This window comes from Pogoniulus pusillus, chromosome 1 (assembly GCF_015220805.1).
Source record: "Pogoniulus pusillus isolate bPogPus1 chromosome 1, bPogPus1.pri, whole genome shotgun sequence".
In the NCBI taxonomy this organism is placed as follows: Eukaryota; Metazoa; Chordata; class Aves; order Piciformes; family Lybiidae; genus Pogoniulus; species Pogoniulus pusillus.
The window spans coordinates 19,677,682-19,693,743 of NC_087264.1; the positions used below are offsets into that span (position 1 = coordinate 19,677,682).

Genomic DNA, 16,062 nt, shown 5'->3' on the forward strand with positions numbered 1-16,062 from the left:
AGGCCTCAAGTGCACCAGGGGAGGTTCAGGTCAGACATAAGAACCTTCTTCACCGAAAGAGTGAACAGCCCTGGAGCAGCCTACCCAGGGGAGGAACACGACTGCCATGCCGGGGAAGTGTTCAGAACATCTACCGATGTGGCACTTAGGGACATGGTTTAGCGGTGACCTGGCAGTGCTGGCTGAACGACTGCACTTGAAGATCTTGGAGCTCTCTTCCAGCCTAAAGCGACTCTGTGATTCTCTAAGCCCTCGGAGCTACCGGTAACTCCTTCCCGGCCCTTCGGAACGCCTGCCCCTCGCCGCCGTTTTCCATCATTCCCGCCGAGCCGAACGCCTCCTGCAGGTGGCGCCGTAGTACCGCCCCGCGCTGATGGCCCCCTGCAGGGACTGCCCGCCGGCCGGTGCCGCCAGGGCTGCCGCTCCCCTTTCCCGCCCACCGAGCCCCTTTCACCGGGCGGCCCCGCTGCTGCTGGCCAGCGACGGCGGGCATCGACCGGGATCATTGCAGACAGGCACCGCGGCGGGCGCCTGTGCGCCGGGAGTCCGGGAGGCCCCCGGGCGGTGCCGCCGTCCCGCCCGCCCCTGCGCGGGCTGTTGATCGGTGGCGGGGCGGGCGGCGATGCGGCTGCAGTGTGAGGTGGAGGTGGTCAGCCGGCTCCTGCCCACCTGCGGGCTGCGGGGCCGCGGCCGCGGCACCAGGGCCCTCCTCTCGCTCGGCCGCCCGCCCGGACGGGCGGAGGGTGGAGGCAACGGCATTTACCTCATGGTGTGCACGGCGCGGGACCGGGTCGGTGCTCGCTACAAGGTGAGGACGGTGGAGCCGGGGGCGAGCCGGGAGCGGGGCGGGTCTTCCTCGTCCCGCCGCGGCTGCTGAGCGCTTGTCGTGCCCCGTAGGTTCAGGAGAACATCGAGCGGTTTTTCACCCGGTTCGTGGAGGAGGGCAAGGCCACCGTGCGCCTCCGGGAGCCCGCTGTGGACGTCTGCCTCAGCAAGGTGGGTGAGTGGGCTACGACGGGAGACCCGAGGCACCGATCAGGAGCCGGCGCTGTGCCCTGTTTGAAGCTGAGCAGCCTGGGGAGGTGGCGGGGGTGGCTCCCAGGGGTGCTGGAGGAGCCCCAGTACTGTCTGCCTGGGGTCCGTCCTAGAAATGCCACGCAGAGACCAGGTCTTGTCTTACCAGTCTGCTTTGACCTGTCACAACTTGGTCTTAGAAGGCCTAAGGGAGGTAGCACTAAGGAGATTGGCTTTGTGCGTTCTCAACAGGTTACAGTGAAAAGAGAGTTATTGAGGGAACTCCTTCATTTTACTGAGCCCTTAGGAGGGGCCGATCAGAAAGCTGGAGACGAGGTTTTAGTAGGGCCTGTTGTGAGAGGGTGAGGGCTGATGCTTAAACTAAAAGAGAGAGATTCAGGCTAGAGGAAAGAAAGGCATTTTTAATGATGAGTGTGGTGAAACCTTGGCCCAGGTTGCCCAGAGAGGTGGTAGATGGCCCATCGGCAAAACCATTTCGTGTCTGATTGTTTGGGGCTCTGAGGAACTTTCTCTAGTTGAAAACATCCCTGCTGACTGCAAAGAGGTCTCTTTACATTTCCAATCCAGTTCAAAGCGTTCTGTGATTTTGTGCTGGGAAGGCTGAGCCAAACTTTTTTTCTTCTCCCTCTGGGGAATAACCAGGAGCAGAAAAGCCCATTTTTCCTGTAGTTCATCATCTTTTACTTGAAGAATTTTGTCATCTCTGTGATAACCATGTTATGCTCTTTGGCCATAAGTTCTGTCAAACCAGCCTAACTAAAAACTGAAAAATACTTCAGTCCCACTGTAGCTCTCAGAGGTGGAGCCACTCAATATGGATCAGCAGAACAGGCACCATCCTGCTTTAATGCTTAGCTGATACCAGGACTCGCTGAAGTATTGCAGTGGTTTTAATAATGCCAAACTCACCCCCAAAAAATCGCATGTTCAGGTTCCATGTTGTGAAGGTTTGGGTTTTTTCTGTGCTTGTTACAGTAATGTTTTGTAGCCTTGTAGAAGAGGAAAGCAGGACACTGATTCTAAAACCTTCAGAGTTAGGATGTGTAAATAAAAGCAAAGAGTTTTTTGATAGGAAAAAACACTCTGACTTTGCAACTGTGTGTCTTGGGCCTGAAAGAGATAATTGAATCATTTCAGCTAGTTGAATAATTTGATGAAGAGAGCAGTTTGTGTTGCAGGATTAAATAGAAAAGCAGCAGTGTGTGCCCTAATCCAATTAATTTTTGCCTTGACAAAATCAAGTATTCCCTATAACTTGCAAAAAAACCCCAAAACTCACACATGTTGTGTTAAATACAGAGTAACTTCTTCTTACTCTGAACATTTCTGCTGAAGTGTGAGAGGTGAGAAAAATTTATCCTGTAAGAAAGTTACAAAATCAGGCCTGTTTTTTTAAGAGATTGAAGAGATTTAAGAGATTCTACTAGCAGTACAGCATTGGAGAGCAAAGGTCTGTGTTTTAGTGCCACAAGATCTGATTTAGATCACCTAGAGGGGCTGTAAGGAAACTGTGGTAGGCATTCACAGTGTGGGTAGTAATTCAGTTATCTGCATCTGATGTTTTCTGTAGGAGAAGATACTTGATTGTGTTGTTAGACTGAAAAAGTTTAAACCAAACCCAGTGAGTCCTTCAAACACTTACTGGAATTGGAGATTCAACTGTCTCCCCAGGCAGCTAATTCCTGTGTTTTATAACCCTTGAAGTGAAGAAGTTTCTTCTAATGCCTAAACTTTCCCTAGTGCAATTTGAGTTAAATTCTTCTCATCCTGTGGCTTGTTAACTCTGAGAAGAGATTGCCATCCACCTTGCTCCAACCTCCTTCCAGGGAGTTGTAGAGAGCAATGAAGTCTCCCCTCAGCCTCGTTTTCTCCAGGCTGAACAGCCCCAGCTCCCTCAGCTACTCCTCACCAGACCTGTTCTCCAGACCCTTCACCAGCTTTGTTGCCCTTCTCTGGACCTGCTCCAGCACTTCAATGTCTTTCTTGGAGTGAGGGCCCAAAAACTAAACCCTGTATTCAAGATGTGGCCTCACCAATGCCAAGCATAGGTTTTTAACTCTCCAAGTGTTTACAAAAGCTTTGTAGAAAAGAGATTTCCAGGTGTTGACTGCACTGACTGCATGCAGCTGCCATGCCAGACCCCCCTCTTTGTGCTCTGCCAAGCAGCCAGGTGATTTGCTGTGTTCAGCTACATCAGAAATTAAGCTGAGAAATGTCAGTCTGGAGCTTTCAACCCTGGAGCAAAAATAAAGTCACCATGGGTTGGGTTTCTTTCCTCCTTCAGCAAGCCCATGCCTGCTGCACTGCATACGAAGTCTGAAACCCAGGTAATCTCTGATTGCCTTGTCATCATTCATTTAGCTCTGAAACAAGAGACTTGTAAAGCATCAACACAGATTAACCTCATTTCCTGACATCATTTGTGGTTGAGGCTTCAGTCCTGGGGCAGTAAATTGTCCTGAGCTCTTCCAATTCGTTCTTTGCTTTTTATCTTAGTAGTATTGTCAGCATGCTAAGGGTTTCTCAACCTTGTGCTTTGCAGATTCTCTGTTGCCTTTACAAAGCTGTTGTGGAGGAAATTTGTCTGAAGGATGCACAACACAAAGTACCCTTAAATGGAAGTCATGTAAACAATCCATAAGTTTATTCTTAACAGCATAGAGCTTTTGGTTACAAGAAGCAGGCATCTGTTGCCTCCTGTACTTTGAAAGCAAAACTTTTTTTATGCTGAAGGTGGTGAAACCCTGGCCCTGGTTGCCGAGAGAGGTGGTAGAAGCCCCATTCCAGGTCAGGTTGTCTGGGGCTCTGAGCAGCCTGCTCTAGTTGCAGATGTCCCTGCTGACTGCAGGGGAATTGGACTAGATGACTCTTAAAGGTCCCTTCCAACCCAAACTATTTAGTTCTGTGAAATATTGCCTGTAACTTCATTCTGATGAGTAGTTGTGTATTTTATTTTGTCTTCACAGATCTGAAGGGCATTTTCTCCTTAGTTCCAAATTTAGTTAACTACCTTATTACACTCAGAAACGTGACAAATCTGCCTGTCTTAGTTACATAGGCTGAGATAATGAGTGATAGTGGTCTTGGAAACAAGGGGTTTTGGCCTGCAGCTTTCTTGTTGTCTGGAGAGTATCTCATCAGGAGGTGAAAGGGGGCATGTGCATGGGATACCTAAAGATCATTTTTAGATTAGGCTCCATTGTTCAAGAGAGACTGAACTACTGGAGAGAGTCCAGTGGAGGCTGCAGAACTGCTGAGGGGCTGGAGCATCTCTGTGAGGAGGAAAGGCTGAGAGACCTGGGGCTGTTAAGCCTGGACAAGAGCAGCCTGAGAGGGAATCTTCCCAATGCCAATCAATGTCTGAAGGGCAGGGTGCAAGAGGATGGGGCCACACTTTTCAGTGGTGCCTAGAGATAGGACAAGGGACAACAGGCAAGAAACCAGAAGCCAGGAGGTTCTGTCTGAAGATGCGGAGAAACTTGTTTGGTGTGAGGTTGCTGGAGCCCTGGAGCACGCTGCCAGGAGAAGTTGTAGTGTTTTTGGAGAGATTCCAAACCCTCCTGGACATGGGAATCCTGGGCAGCTTGCAGGGTCGTCCACTGCTTTAGCTTGGGACTTGGACTGGATGGTCTCCAGAGGTCCCTTCCAATTCTCACCATGCTCAGGTTCTGTCAAATAGATTTGGCCTTTATTCCCTTGACTGCTTTACATTCAGAAGTCTCTGAGATCATTACTCTGCTTTTCAAGGTGTTTATAGCACATTATGTAAGCCAGTCCTAGACCCTCTAGAATTTGGTATCAGCAAATACATTGAGGAGCAAAATTGTCTTTCAGATGCAGAAATTGATGCCCCTAGAGTTTGGGCAAGCTACAGCTGGAACAAGAGTGCAAAACTCTTGCCGCTGAACCACACCAAACCTCCACATTTGTTCTTTCCTTCAGTGAGATGACTTTTGTATGAGTGCATCATGCTTTTTATTTTGGAATTCACTGTGTAACTTAGTGTCCACCAACTGCACATCCACTTGCGCAGAGACTTGTTGGGAGTACTACAGGAGAGAAATCTTTGATCTTAAAAGCTAACTCTGTCAGTAGAACAAATATATCACAGCTTAGCCTTTATTTAAAGCACAGGGCATCTGGTACTGCATGAGTTTTGACTCTTGCTGTCCTTACTGCCGTTATCTTATCTCACCTAAAGCAAAATTAGTTGTTTGCAGAAGGACTGCAAAGAATTATTTTCTTGTTTGATGTTGTCACAACCCTAGAGAGCTCTGTGTGATCAGAAGCACTTGTTTAAACTGCCCTGAAGCTTTCCACCTTCCTTGATGGTGAACTTAACCTCAGCTTCCATTACTTTCCTTCCTCACAGCTTCCAGAAGTTATTTGCCTCAAGTTCTAGATCTGTTTTTATCAACTGTCCCTTTATCCTGCTGCAGGTTAGGAAGATCACAGTGGGAGAAAAAATAAACCCAGGGGTTTGTTTTTTTTTCCCCTCTACTTTATTTTCAGCTCTGAATTCAGTGCTTTGTTTCTCCCAATGATGCAGCACAGTTTTTTTTATCTAGATTATTCAGAGAGGTCCTAACTTCTCATTCAAATTGTGCATCCCATTTGTTCTTAAATACTGTAAACAGCACATCCATTGAATAAGGCCCGATTCCCTTCCCCATTTCATTGACCTGCTGAGTTAGAAGCTCCTGATCCATGTGGATGAGGGAAAGGCTGTGGATGTGTCTACCTGGACTTCATTCAAGTCTTTGACACTGTCTCCTGCAGCATCCTCCTGGAGAAACTGGCTGCTTCTGGCTTGGATGGATGCACTCTTTGTCAGGTAGAAATCTGGCTGAATGGCTGAGCCCAAAGAGTGGTGGGGAATGGAATTAGCCCCATCGGGCAACCAGTCACCTGTGGTGTTCCCCAGGGCTCAGTACTGGAGCCACTTTTATATCTTTATCAGTGACTGGGTGAGGGGATTGTAGGGCCATCAGCGCTTCTTGCAGGTAACACCGAGTTGGGTGGGAGCACTGATCTGCTGGACAGGCTGGATTGGTGGGCTGAGGTTCAGCAAGGCCCAGCAAACCCATGAATGGTCTGGTCTTGAGACAGAGTGGCTGGACACTGCCCAGCAGATCTGGGAGTGCTGGCTGACAGCCAGCTGCTGAGCCAGTGTGTGTGCCCAGGTGGCCAAGAAGGCCACTAGCGTCCTGACCTGATCAGCAATAGTGTGGCCAGGGCAGTGATTGTCTCTCTGTACTGGGCACCAGTGAGGCCACACCTTGAATGCTGGGTTCACTTTTGGGCCCCTAACTTCAAAAAGGACATTGAGGTGCTGGAGCAGGTCCAGAGAAGGGCAACAAAGATGATGAAAAATCTAAAGAACATGATGAGAAGTGGCTGAGGGAACTGAGGTTGCTCAGTCCGAGAAAAGGAGGCTGAGGGGGAGGCCTTCTGACTCTTTCCAACTCACTGGTAAGGAGGTTGGACTGGTGTAAGTTGGTCTCTTCTCAAGGAACAAGTGATAAGACAAGAGGAAATGACCTCAAGTTGTACCGGGGGAGGTTAAGGTTGGACATGCAGAATAATTTCTTCCCCAAAAGTGTTGTCAAGGTGTGGACTCAGACTGCCCAGGGTAGTGGTGGAGTCTCCCTCCCTGGAGGGATTGAAGAGCTGTGCAGATGTGGTGCTGAGGAACATGGTTTAGTGGTGGCCTGGCAGTGCTGGGTTAATGGTTGGACTCAGTCTTGGGAGATATTTTCCAATCTGAGTGATTCTATTATGTACAAAACAGTTCAGAAAATGTTTGTGGCAGTGAGCAGAAGAATTAATGAGCTTCCACCTTGGTGTTTTCCTGCAGGCAAATGCCAGCAATCTAAAGAATTTCCTCTCAGCCGTGAGACTGGCTCACCAGGGGACTGACACAGGAGCTCTCCCGCTCTCAGCTTTGGTACCGGCAAAGACCTCAGAAGTTGAAAAACCAAAAGCCAAAATGATCATAACATCAAGAAGGGACTATCCTCTCACTAAAAACTTCCCCTATTCCTTGGAGCACCTCCAGGCCTCCTACTGCAAGCTGGCTCGAATCGACACACGAGTGCTCTGCTTGAAAAAGCTCCGCAAACTAGACCTAAGTCATAACCACATCAAGCAGCTGCCTGCTACCATTGGTGACCTGACCTGTCTTCAGGAGCTCATTTTGCATGACAATCACTTGCAGTCCTTCAGTGGGGCTCTTTGCAGCTCCACTCTCCAGAAATCTCTGCAGTTTTTGGACCTCAGCCGAAACAAAATGAAAGCACTTCCCATTCAGTTCTGCCAGCTGCGGGAGCTTGTCAACCTGAAGCTGGATGACAACGAGTTGATTAGGTTGCCCTTCAAGATTGGCCAGTTAAATCACCTACGCTTTCTGTCAGCAGCTCGAAACAAACTCCCCTTCTTGCCCAGTGATTTTAGGAAACTCTGTCTTGAGAACTTGGATCTCTTTGGAAATCCTTTTGAGCAACCAAATCCTCTTGTTCCCAACATCCAGCTGAAAATACCTTTGACTTTATTGGAGTGTGCTGCAAGAGCAACCCTGAACTACAGGTAAGAGTAGCCTGATGAGTATGTGTGGCCTCTACTCTGTTTCAAACCTATCAAGTCTTAAGCAGGTGGAGCAAAGGGGTTCTGCAGTGCTGCAGCCAGCTCTGAAGTCCTCAGCACAGGAGAGACATGGACTTGCTGGAGCAGGGCCAGAAAAGGCCACAACAATTATGCAAAGGCTAGAAGCTGAGAGAGTTGGTGTTGTTCAGCACAAAGAGAAGGCTCCAGGGGGACAATCAGAAAGCTGGGGACAGACTTTTGAGCAGGGCCTGTTGTGACAGGACAAGAGCTGATAGTTTGAAACTAAACCAGGAAGATTCAGATGGGAGACAAGGAAGAAACATTTTCCACTAAGAGTGCTGAGACCCTGGCCCAGGTTTCCCAGAGAGACAATAGATGCCCCATTATTGGATCCATTCCAGGTCAGGTTGTTTAGGGCTGTGAGCAACCTGTTCTACTTGCAGATATCCCTGCTGACTGGGGGGGTTGGACTAGATGGCCTTTCAAGGTCCCTTCAATTCAAACCATTCCAAGTCTAAACTTCCTATTTTTTTTCTCTTGTTGTGGTGGGGATTTTTTTCACCTCTTAATCCTAAAGTTAAGGCTTTTAAATTCCACTGGTGAAATCATCCCTCTGTTCTAAACAATAATGGAGGAAGTTGGTGACTTGAAAGCATTTGGAGAATTCTTTAAGTTGTAATGTTTTTACCCACAAAATGGGGGCCACCATAAGAAAATTTTGGTGCTCCCATGGGATAAAAGAATCAGAGAAGGATGCTCTTCTATCTTGGTCATTTTGTACTGAGGAACTTACATTATGGTGGGTTTTGTGGCATGGATCCTATTTTGTCTTAGGCCTCAGCTTGGAAATTGCTTCCCAACATGGTTGCTTTCTTTTTTGCTCACATTGAAGAAGACTAAAGCTGTGGATGGTATCCACTATCCTGTGCAAGAACAGTATGTTGGCAGAAGGCCCCACCATAAAGCTCCTGGTTACAGATTTGGTCTGCCTCTGCTTTTAGATGAGACCTCACACAAGTTGAGTTAGAAAGGTACTATAAGATGGCTTCTCAGCTGACAAGTGTCATGCTGGGCTTGACATTACCTGCTGCAAGCTTCTACCTGCATGAGATTTAGTAGGTTTCCTCCTCTACCTTTTCCCTGAACCATCAATTTCCTTTGAAGTGAGGGTAGAGAAGCCCAGTTCTGAGGTAAATGTAAAGTTATTTCACCATGTGAACGTGGTCCTTGCCAGGTTGCTGGTTCTTAGCAGTTTTCTCTTCTTCCTCCACACCACTTTCAGAGCCTTCTGATACCAGCTGCTGCTACTCCCACCCTGTTCTGAACGGGAAAAGGAACAAACAACAAAAAAAAGATGGAGACAGGAAAAAAAAGAAACAGACTCAAAGTGTTCCTAATCTTGCTGTGTCCTTTCCTGCCTTGGGGATGGGGTGTGCCCCATCAACCTGGGTCAACAGTCAGTGCTAAAGGTGGCCACAGGCATGCAGGGCACACCCTGGAAATAAGCTGAGCAACCAAATGTTGTGCTTCAAATTTATCCACTTCTGACCTTGCTGATTTGTGTTGGAGTAATTAAGCTCCATGTGTCTTCCAACTTGACAGAAATTCAGGGGGTTTGGTATAAATGTTAAGGGTTTGGGCTTTTTCTTTTCCTAGAGAAAATAAGCCTTCAATGCTAGTCAGATTTGGGTGGTTGGTTATGTTCCTGGAGCACCTGAGGATATAAAATGGTTTTAAACTAAAAGAGGCAGATTCATACTAGATAGAAGAATGAGGTTGTTGTCATGAAGTGTGGTGAGACATGGATGCAGGTTGCCCTGAGAAGTGGTAGATGCCCCATCCCTGGAATTATTCCAGGTCAGGTTGTTTGGGGCTCTGAGCAACCTGCTCTAGTTGCAGATGCCCCTGCTGACTGCATGGGGTTGGACTAGATGACTTTTAAGCTTCTATCCGACTCAAGCTAGTCTGAGATTTCATGCTTGAATTCTGCTGCATAGGTCCCAGAGGCTGAGTTAAGACAGTGGCACCGCACAGAACAAAAAAGAGTTCCAGGAGTCTTAGTGAGACAAGGGACAATGAAAACTGTCCTCTCACCCATGGCTCTGCAGTTGTTAGAAGACAGCATTGGTCAGAGTGGTCCTGATTATCTGAAACAAAAAGAAATCTGTTAGACAAGTGAGCTACAAACAGTGTCTGATGTTCACCAGAGGTGAGAGTTAACAAAGGAGATACAGGAGGGATGATAGGATGGAAAAACCTCCAGAAAAGAAGAAAACAGAAAAAGGGAAGGTGAAAAAAAAACCAAATGCTTGGAAATCAATCTTCGTAGTGGTGTTGTGGGCAAGTACCAGAGCTGTGATTATGTGTTTCCTGATGGGAAAAAAGGATATCCTGTGACTGAAGTGGTGAGGGGGAAAACCCCCAGACGAGCCTCAGCAATGTGAGTGATGGCATGGAGAAAGAATTGGGAATGTGTAGGTGTAGTCGGGATGTGAGTCACTGGGAACTAATCCGAGTCCCTGGGGACAGCTGGGCACTGGCAGTACCCCACTGTTGGAGTTACTGCAGCAGAGTACTTCAGGAAAATAATGTATTTTGTACATGGAATCCCAGCATGGTGAGGGTTAAATGAGGCCTCTGGAGATCATCCCGTACAAACCCCCATGCTAAAGCAGGGTCATCCAGAGCAGGTTACCCAGGGTCACATTGGCCAGGTGAGTATGGAATCTTTCCAGAGAAGGAGACTCCATAACCTCTCTGGGCAGCCTGCTCCAGCACCCTTACACCAAACTAGTTTCTCCTAATGTTTGGATGGAACCTCCTGGGTTCCAGTTTATGCCCATTGTTCCTTCCTGAGCACTACTGAAAAGAGTCTGGCTCCGTTCTCTGGCCTTCCACCTTTTAGCTCTTGCTGAGCAGTAATCAGATCCCCTCCCAGGCTGCTCTTCTCCAGGCTAAACAGCCCCAGGTCTCTTGGCCTTTCCTTCACTTGCCTTTCCTACACTTACCAGGAACAATGCAGACTTAAAAAGCAGCAGTTCTTGTTCCTGTCTGTGGATGTCATTATTGGCACGACAGAGCACATGAGTGGTGTATTAAGAGAAGCTTCATTTGTCACCTGCAGTGCAAAAGGCTCACTTCTGTCTCCTCTTTCCTCTGGATGTGGTGTTTTTACACTACTGCCACCTCTTCATGTTGACTTGAGCTGGCACTGTGCACTCGAAGCACAGAGCAAATCTTGTCCTCACTGATTCCCAGCAGTGTGGGCAGCAGGTAGAGGGAGGGATTTCTGCCTCTTTGCTCTGCTGAGACCCCATCTGAAGTGCTGGAGCCAGCTCTGAAGTCCTCAGCACAGTAGAGACATGGACCTGTTGGAGTGGGGCCAGAGGAGGCCACAGCAATGATGCAGTGGGTGGAAGGTGAGTGAGCTGGGATTCTGGAGAAGAGGAGGAGCCTGGAGAAGAGAAGGCTCCAAGGAGAGCTTCTAATGGCCTCTCAGTGCTTCAAGGGGCCAAGAAAAGAAACTGTGGACAGACTTTTGAGCAGGGCCTGCTGTCACAGGATGAGGGGTGATGGGTTTGAACTAAATGAGGGAGATTCAGATGGGAGAGATTTTTGGGTTGGTTTTTTGTTTGTTTGTTTCCCCTGAGGATGGTGAGACCCTTATCCCAGGTTGCCCACAGGGCTGGTTGATGTCCCATCCTTGAACCATTCCAGGTCAGGTTATTTGAGATCAACCTGCTCTAGTTACAGATGCCCCTGCTGACTGCAGGGAGAGTGGACTAGATGACCTTGAAGGTCCCTGCCAGCCTAAGCCATGGTTTCTAACATGGTTCCTGTTAGTGAAGTGTAAACCGAGTGCTTTGTTAGGCCAGGATGAAATACAGCAACCAACATGACCGCTGTGAGAGAAGAGCAGATACAGAATCATAGAATGGCTTTGGGTTGAAAGGGACCTCAAAGCTCAGCCAGTTCCAACCCTGCGCCGTAGGCAGGGACACCTCCCACTAGAACAGGTCACTTAAGGCCTCATGCAGTCTTGCCTTGTACACCTCCAGGGAGGGAGCATTCACAACCTCCTTGGGCAACCTGTGCCAGTGTCTCACTACCCTCACTGCAGACAACTTCTTAACATTCAGTTTCAATCTCCCCTCTGCCACTTTAAACCCATTCTTCCTCATCCTGGCATTACAAGACCTTGTTAATGGTCCCTCCCCAGCTCTCCTATAGCCCCCTTCATGTACTGGAAGGCCACTCCAAGCTCTCCTCTAAGCCTTCTCTTCTCCAGGCTGCAGAGACCCAACTCTCTCAGCCTGTGCTCAGAGCAGAGCTGCTGCAGCTCTCTCAGCACCTTGGTGACCTCCTCTGGACTGGCTCCAACAGTTCCATGTCCTTCTTATATTGGAAGCTCCAGAACTGCACCCAGGACTGCAGGTGGGGTGTGAGGAGAGCAGAGCCAAGGGGCAGAATGCCCTCCCTTGCCCTGCTGCCCACACTGCTCTTGCTGGAGCCCAGCACAGGCTTGCTGTCTGGGCTGCACTCACACTGCAGGCTCATCTTGAGCTTTTCATCACCCCAGACCCCAGTTGTCTGATTATTTGTTATTAATTACTGATTATGATTACTATTAATCTTTTTCATTCTCTGTTGCTGTGCTACAGGCAGCTAAGATTTGTGTGTACTCACTGTTCTTTTTGTGTCTCCTGCAGTTCAGGTCATAGAATAGTTTATTTCCAAAGATCATCCAGTTCGGGCCCACCTGCCATGGGTGGGGCCACCTTCTACTGGAGCAGGCTGTTCAGGACCCTGGTCCTTGGTACTTAGTGGTCAGGAACACAGCTGCATGTTTTTTGAGACTGCCTTAAGGAAAGGAGTGCTTAATTCCTAATCCCCTATTGCAAAATGCCAGATTTCCCTTGTCCGTGACCTCAGGGAGTTGTTCCAGCTGGTCTGTATGTTGTGTCACTGTTTAACTGGCATTGGTTAATTTTCTGGTGAATTCACACTTCTCTCATTCAACAGAATCCGTTTTGGTGGCCATCTCCTTCCTTCCCACCTTTGTGAAGATCTGGAAGTGGCTAAAACATGCCAGTGTGGAAGTGCCTGTCTGAGCAGCTTCATTCAGATCACAGTGACCATGAATCTCCATCATGTAGCTCATACCGTGGTCCTTGTGGACAACATGGGAGGGACAGAAGCTCCCATCATCTGCTACTTCTGTTCTCTGGCCTGCTATTCCCAGTTCCTGGACAGGTACCTGCAGAGCAATGGGTGACCACTCATGGATAGAAAAGCTCTGCCTGAAGTTGTGTCCAGTGACAGAGGAGCCTGAAATTGTTTTCTGCTTATTTATCCACGTGTGTTGTCATAGAGTCTTGCAGGGAGGGGTGCTGGCAGCCTGATCTGGTGGCCTGATTCTTCCTTCACCATTACAACCTCTTTGGTTGGATGTGAAACCTCCTTAGAATGTATTTTGCTTTCTTTTTCCTCTGACTGTGACTGTGCTGGGAGCATCATGACCATTTAGCTTCATGGTGGGATTTGTTTCTGCTAGAGGGAAGCTGGGCATGGATCAGACTGCTTTGCTTCCTTCCACGTGAAGCTCTGAACTCCACCTACAGAAGGCAAGCACACGGACTTTATCACTGGACTTTTCCCAACTTGTTTACTACAGGGCAACTTAGTAGGCTGCTACAAGGAGGTATCATTTGACCAACTCAGAACTGGTCATGTCACTCCAGGTGCTGCTTCTTCAAGTTCTGTTACATCATTCTCACCTCAAGCAGGGACCAGCATTACTGCTGGTTTATTTTTTAACCACAGGAAGTGGGTTTGGGTTTATCTCTTTGTGATACCAGAAACTTCTTTTTCTAAATGCTTGATGTGAATTCTGTTTCTTGACTTGATGTGTTTTAAAGGTTCTTGAACTGTTCACTGTGTTGACTTAATAAATTTTGGAACCCTTCTCAGTAGATGTGAGTCGTGGTTTCTTCAACCAGTTTTTCATCCAGTCTGTTGTAGGAATTGCCTCCTGCCCTTTTCTCTGGTGAAGGTAATGAAATAATACTTATTCTGTCTCGTAGCTCCTCTGTGGCTGAAGTATTGAACCATCATGGAACAAAAACTCCTTAGAAGTCTTTAGCTATCTTGTGCCCTAAAAGATGGTACTATCGACAAGGTCTTGTAATGACAGGATGAGGAGGAATGGGTTTAAAGTGGCAAAGGGGAGATTGAAACTGGATGTTAAGAAGAAGTTGTTTGCAGTGAGGGTGGTGAGACACTGGCACAGGTTGCCCAGGGAGGTGTTCAATGCCAGGTTGGATGAGGCCTTGAGCCACCTCTTCTAGTGGGAGGTGTCCCTGCCTATGGCTGGGGATTGGAACTGGCTGAGCTTTGAGGTCCCTTCCAACCTAAGCCACTCTGTTCTGTGGGGAATATGTTATGCTGTTACTTTTGAAGCAGGACTGAGTGTCTAGGGGTGAGTTACACACAGGTTGTGTGATGGCTGAGTTCACTGCTGTGGCCATCGTAGGTCATTCCAATGGGAAAAGAGGATATCTGTAGTTACCGAGTGTAGAGCTGACCTAGGCTGGGCTTCAGGTGACAGCTAAATGTGGTGTTAAAGTGTGAGGAGCAACCTGAAGGGTGGCAAGAGTTGTGTTTGATCACAAAATGCTTTTAATCCACAGGAGGGAGATTCAGACTACAGACAAGGAAAGAAGAATTTCTTTTACCCTGAGTGTGGTGAGACCCTGGCCCATGTTGCCCAGAGTGGTGGTAGATGGCCCATCCCTGGAACCATTCCAGGTCAGGTTGTTTGGGGCTTTGATCAATCTGCTCTAGTTGCACATGTCCCTGCTGAGTGCAGGAGGGTTGGACTAGGTGACCTTTAAAGGTCCCTTCCAACTCAGCCCACTCTGATTCTGTACTATCTTGCGGGTATCTCTTGACTATTCCTGTAAGAGCACAACCTTCATCCACCTTCTAAAAATCATCTAACTCTTCACTATCAAGACACATTCACAGCAGAAATAAATATTGAAGCACACCTGCTTTGCTCTGACACAGCCAGGAGACTGTTGTTGTTTTTTTTCCCTGAGGAAAAGTAAGTTTGATTCCAGAAAGTGTCTAATCATTGCCGAGAAATTCTTCTCTGTGAAGGTGGTGAGGCACTGGAACAGGTTGCCCAGCAAAGCTGTGGAAGCTGAAGGCCTAGAAGTGCTCAATGAAGGTCTGATTGGATAAGCAACCTGGTTTAGTGTCCCTGCCCATGGCAAGGGGAATCAAAACCACCATCACAGAATGGTTTGGGTTGGAAGGGACCTTAAAGATAATCTAAAGACCTTTAAGTTCCCTTCCAGCCTGAACTATTCCATGATTAATTATTGTCATCAGAGCTTGCTGTGGATGTTGTAACTTGACTCCGTTCACACACAGTAGCTTCTCAGCAGCTACAGGAAGATTTCACTGAATCATTCCTGGTGCATTGCTCTTCAACTACAGAGAATTTCTGGAGGAGGAGGCCAGGAGTGCCTGAATATTGGGTACTGAGGTAAGAACCAAAGAGCTAACCCCAGGAGGCTTGTAGTAGGCTGCTGGTATCAGTGAGAAGGCAGAGGTCTCACCCAGACTGCAGAAGCCCCAGGCTTGCTCATGGAAAAAGAAGCTCTTGGGTGGAGCATGTGATGAGAGCAGTGGAGCAGACACAGAAATGCAGTCTCTTGTGGGACTCCTCAGGAATTTAAGGTGCAGGTGTCTGTGGAGAGCTTCCCAGGGGAACCAGCCGTGCTGCATGGCCCAGGAGGTGAGCAAGGCTGTGAAGTCTTCTCCGAGGACGTGAAGTTGAGCCCAAGAAGAAGAGAGGAGTGGGGTGCTGTGATGATAGAATCACTGAGGTTGGAAAAGACCTTGAAGGACATCAACCCTTAAACCGTGACAAATCTATCAAAGCCTGGATGAGGCACTCAGTGCCATGGTCTGGGTGACTGGGTAGGGCTGGGTGGGCTCGGAGGTCTCTTCCAGCCTGGCTGGTTCTGCGATCGCTGTATCCTGTACCACCTTTGCCCGGCTTGGCTGATTTCCTTCTCTTACCCATCCCATTCCACGGCAGTTCCCTCTTACTTTCCCTTCGCCCCCTCTAATTAGCGCTCCATTACCACCCTCCTCTAACTACCGCGGCCCAAACCCCTCCTCGAGGGACGCGGGCCGGGGCCGGGGCCGCGCAGGGCGGTGGGATGGGCTCGCTGCGGGCCCGCCCCGCATGCTCGCCGCCTCCCCGTCCCGGTAATGGCGGTGCCCGCTTGCGCCATGCCCCTCCCACCGGAAGTGCCGCAGAGTGGCAGCTCAGTCGCCCAACCAAGCCGCGGCGGCAGCTGTGGCGGTGCCCAATGGCGTGCGGCGACGTGTGCGCGTGGGGCGGCGGTA

At 48.7% G+C, this 16,062-nt stretch overlaps 1 protein-coding gene across 1 annotated transcript; it reads left to right on the top strand.

The window, feature by feature from the left end:
- Positions 1 to 495: 495 nt before the first annotated feature.
- Positions 496 to 13,610, top strand: LRR1 (leucine rich repeat protein 1). Its single transcript, XM_064142890.1, has 4 exons — positions 496 to 808; positions 898 to 996; positions 6,893 to 7,620; positions 12,661 to 13,610. The coding sequence occupies exons 1-4, from the start codon at positions 623 to 625 to the stop codon at positions 12,911 to 12,913; spliced, it is 1,266 nt and encodes a 421-aa protein (XP_063998960.1). The 5' UTR covers positions 496 to 622; the 3' UTR covers positions 12,914 to 13,610.
- Positions 13,611 to 16,062: the final 2,452 nt, after the last annotated feature.

Excerpts from the sequence above, each read along its gene's own strand:
- LRR1 (XM_064142890.1), top strand. The coding sequence starts at position 623 with ATGCGGCTGCAGTGTGAGGTGGAGGTGGTCAGCCGGCTCCTGCCCACC. Across the intron at positions 809-897 it reads GGGTCGGTGCTCGCTACAAG|GTTCAGGAGAACATCGAGCG; the intron begins GTGAGGACGGTG and ends CGTGCCCCGTAG. Across the intron at positions 997-6,892 it reads TGGACGTCTGCCTCAGCAAG|GCAAATGCCAGCAATCTAAA; the intron begins GTGGGTGAGTGG and ends GTTTTCCTGCAG.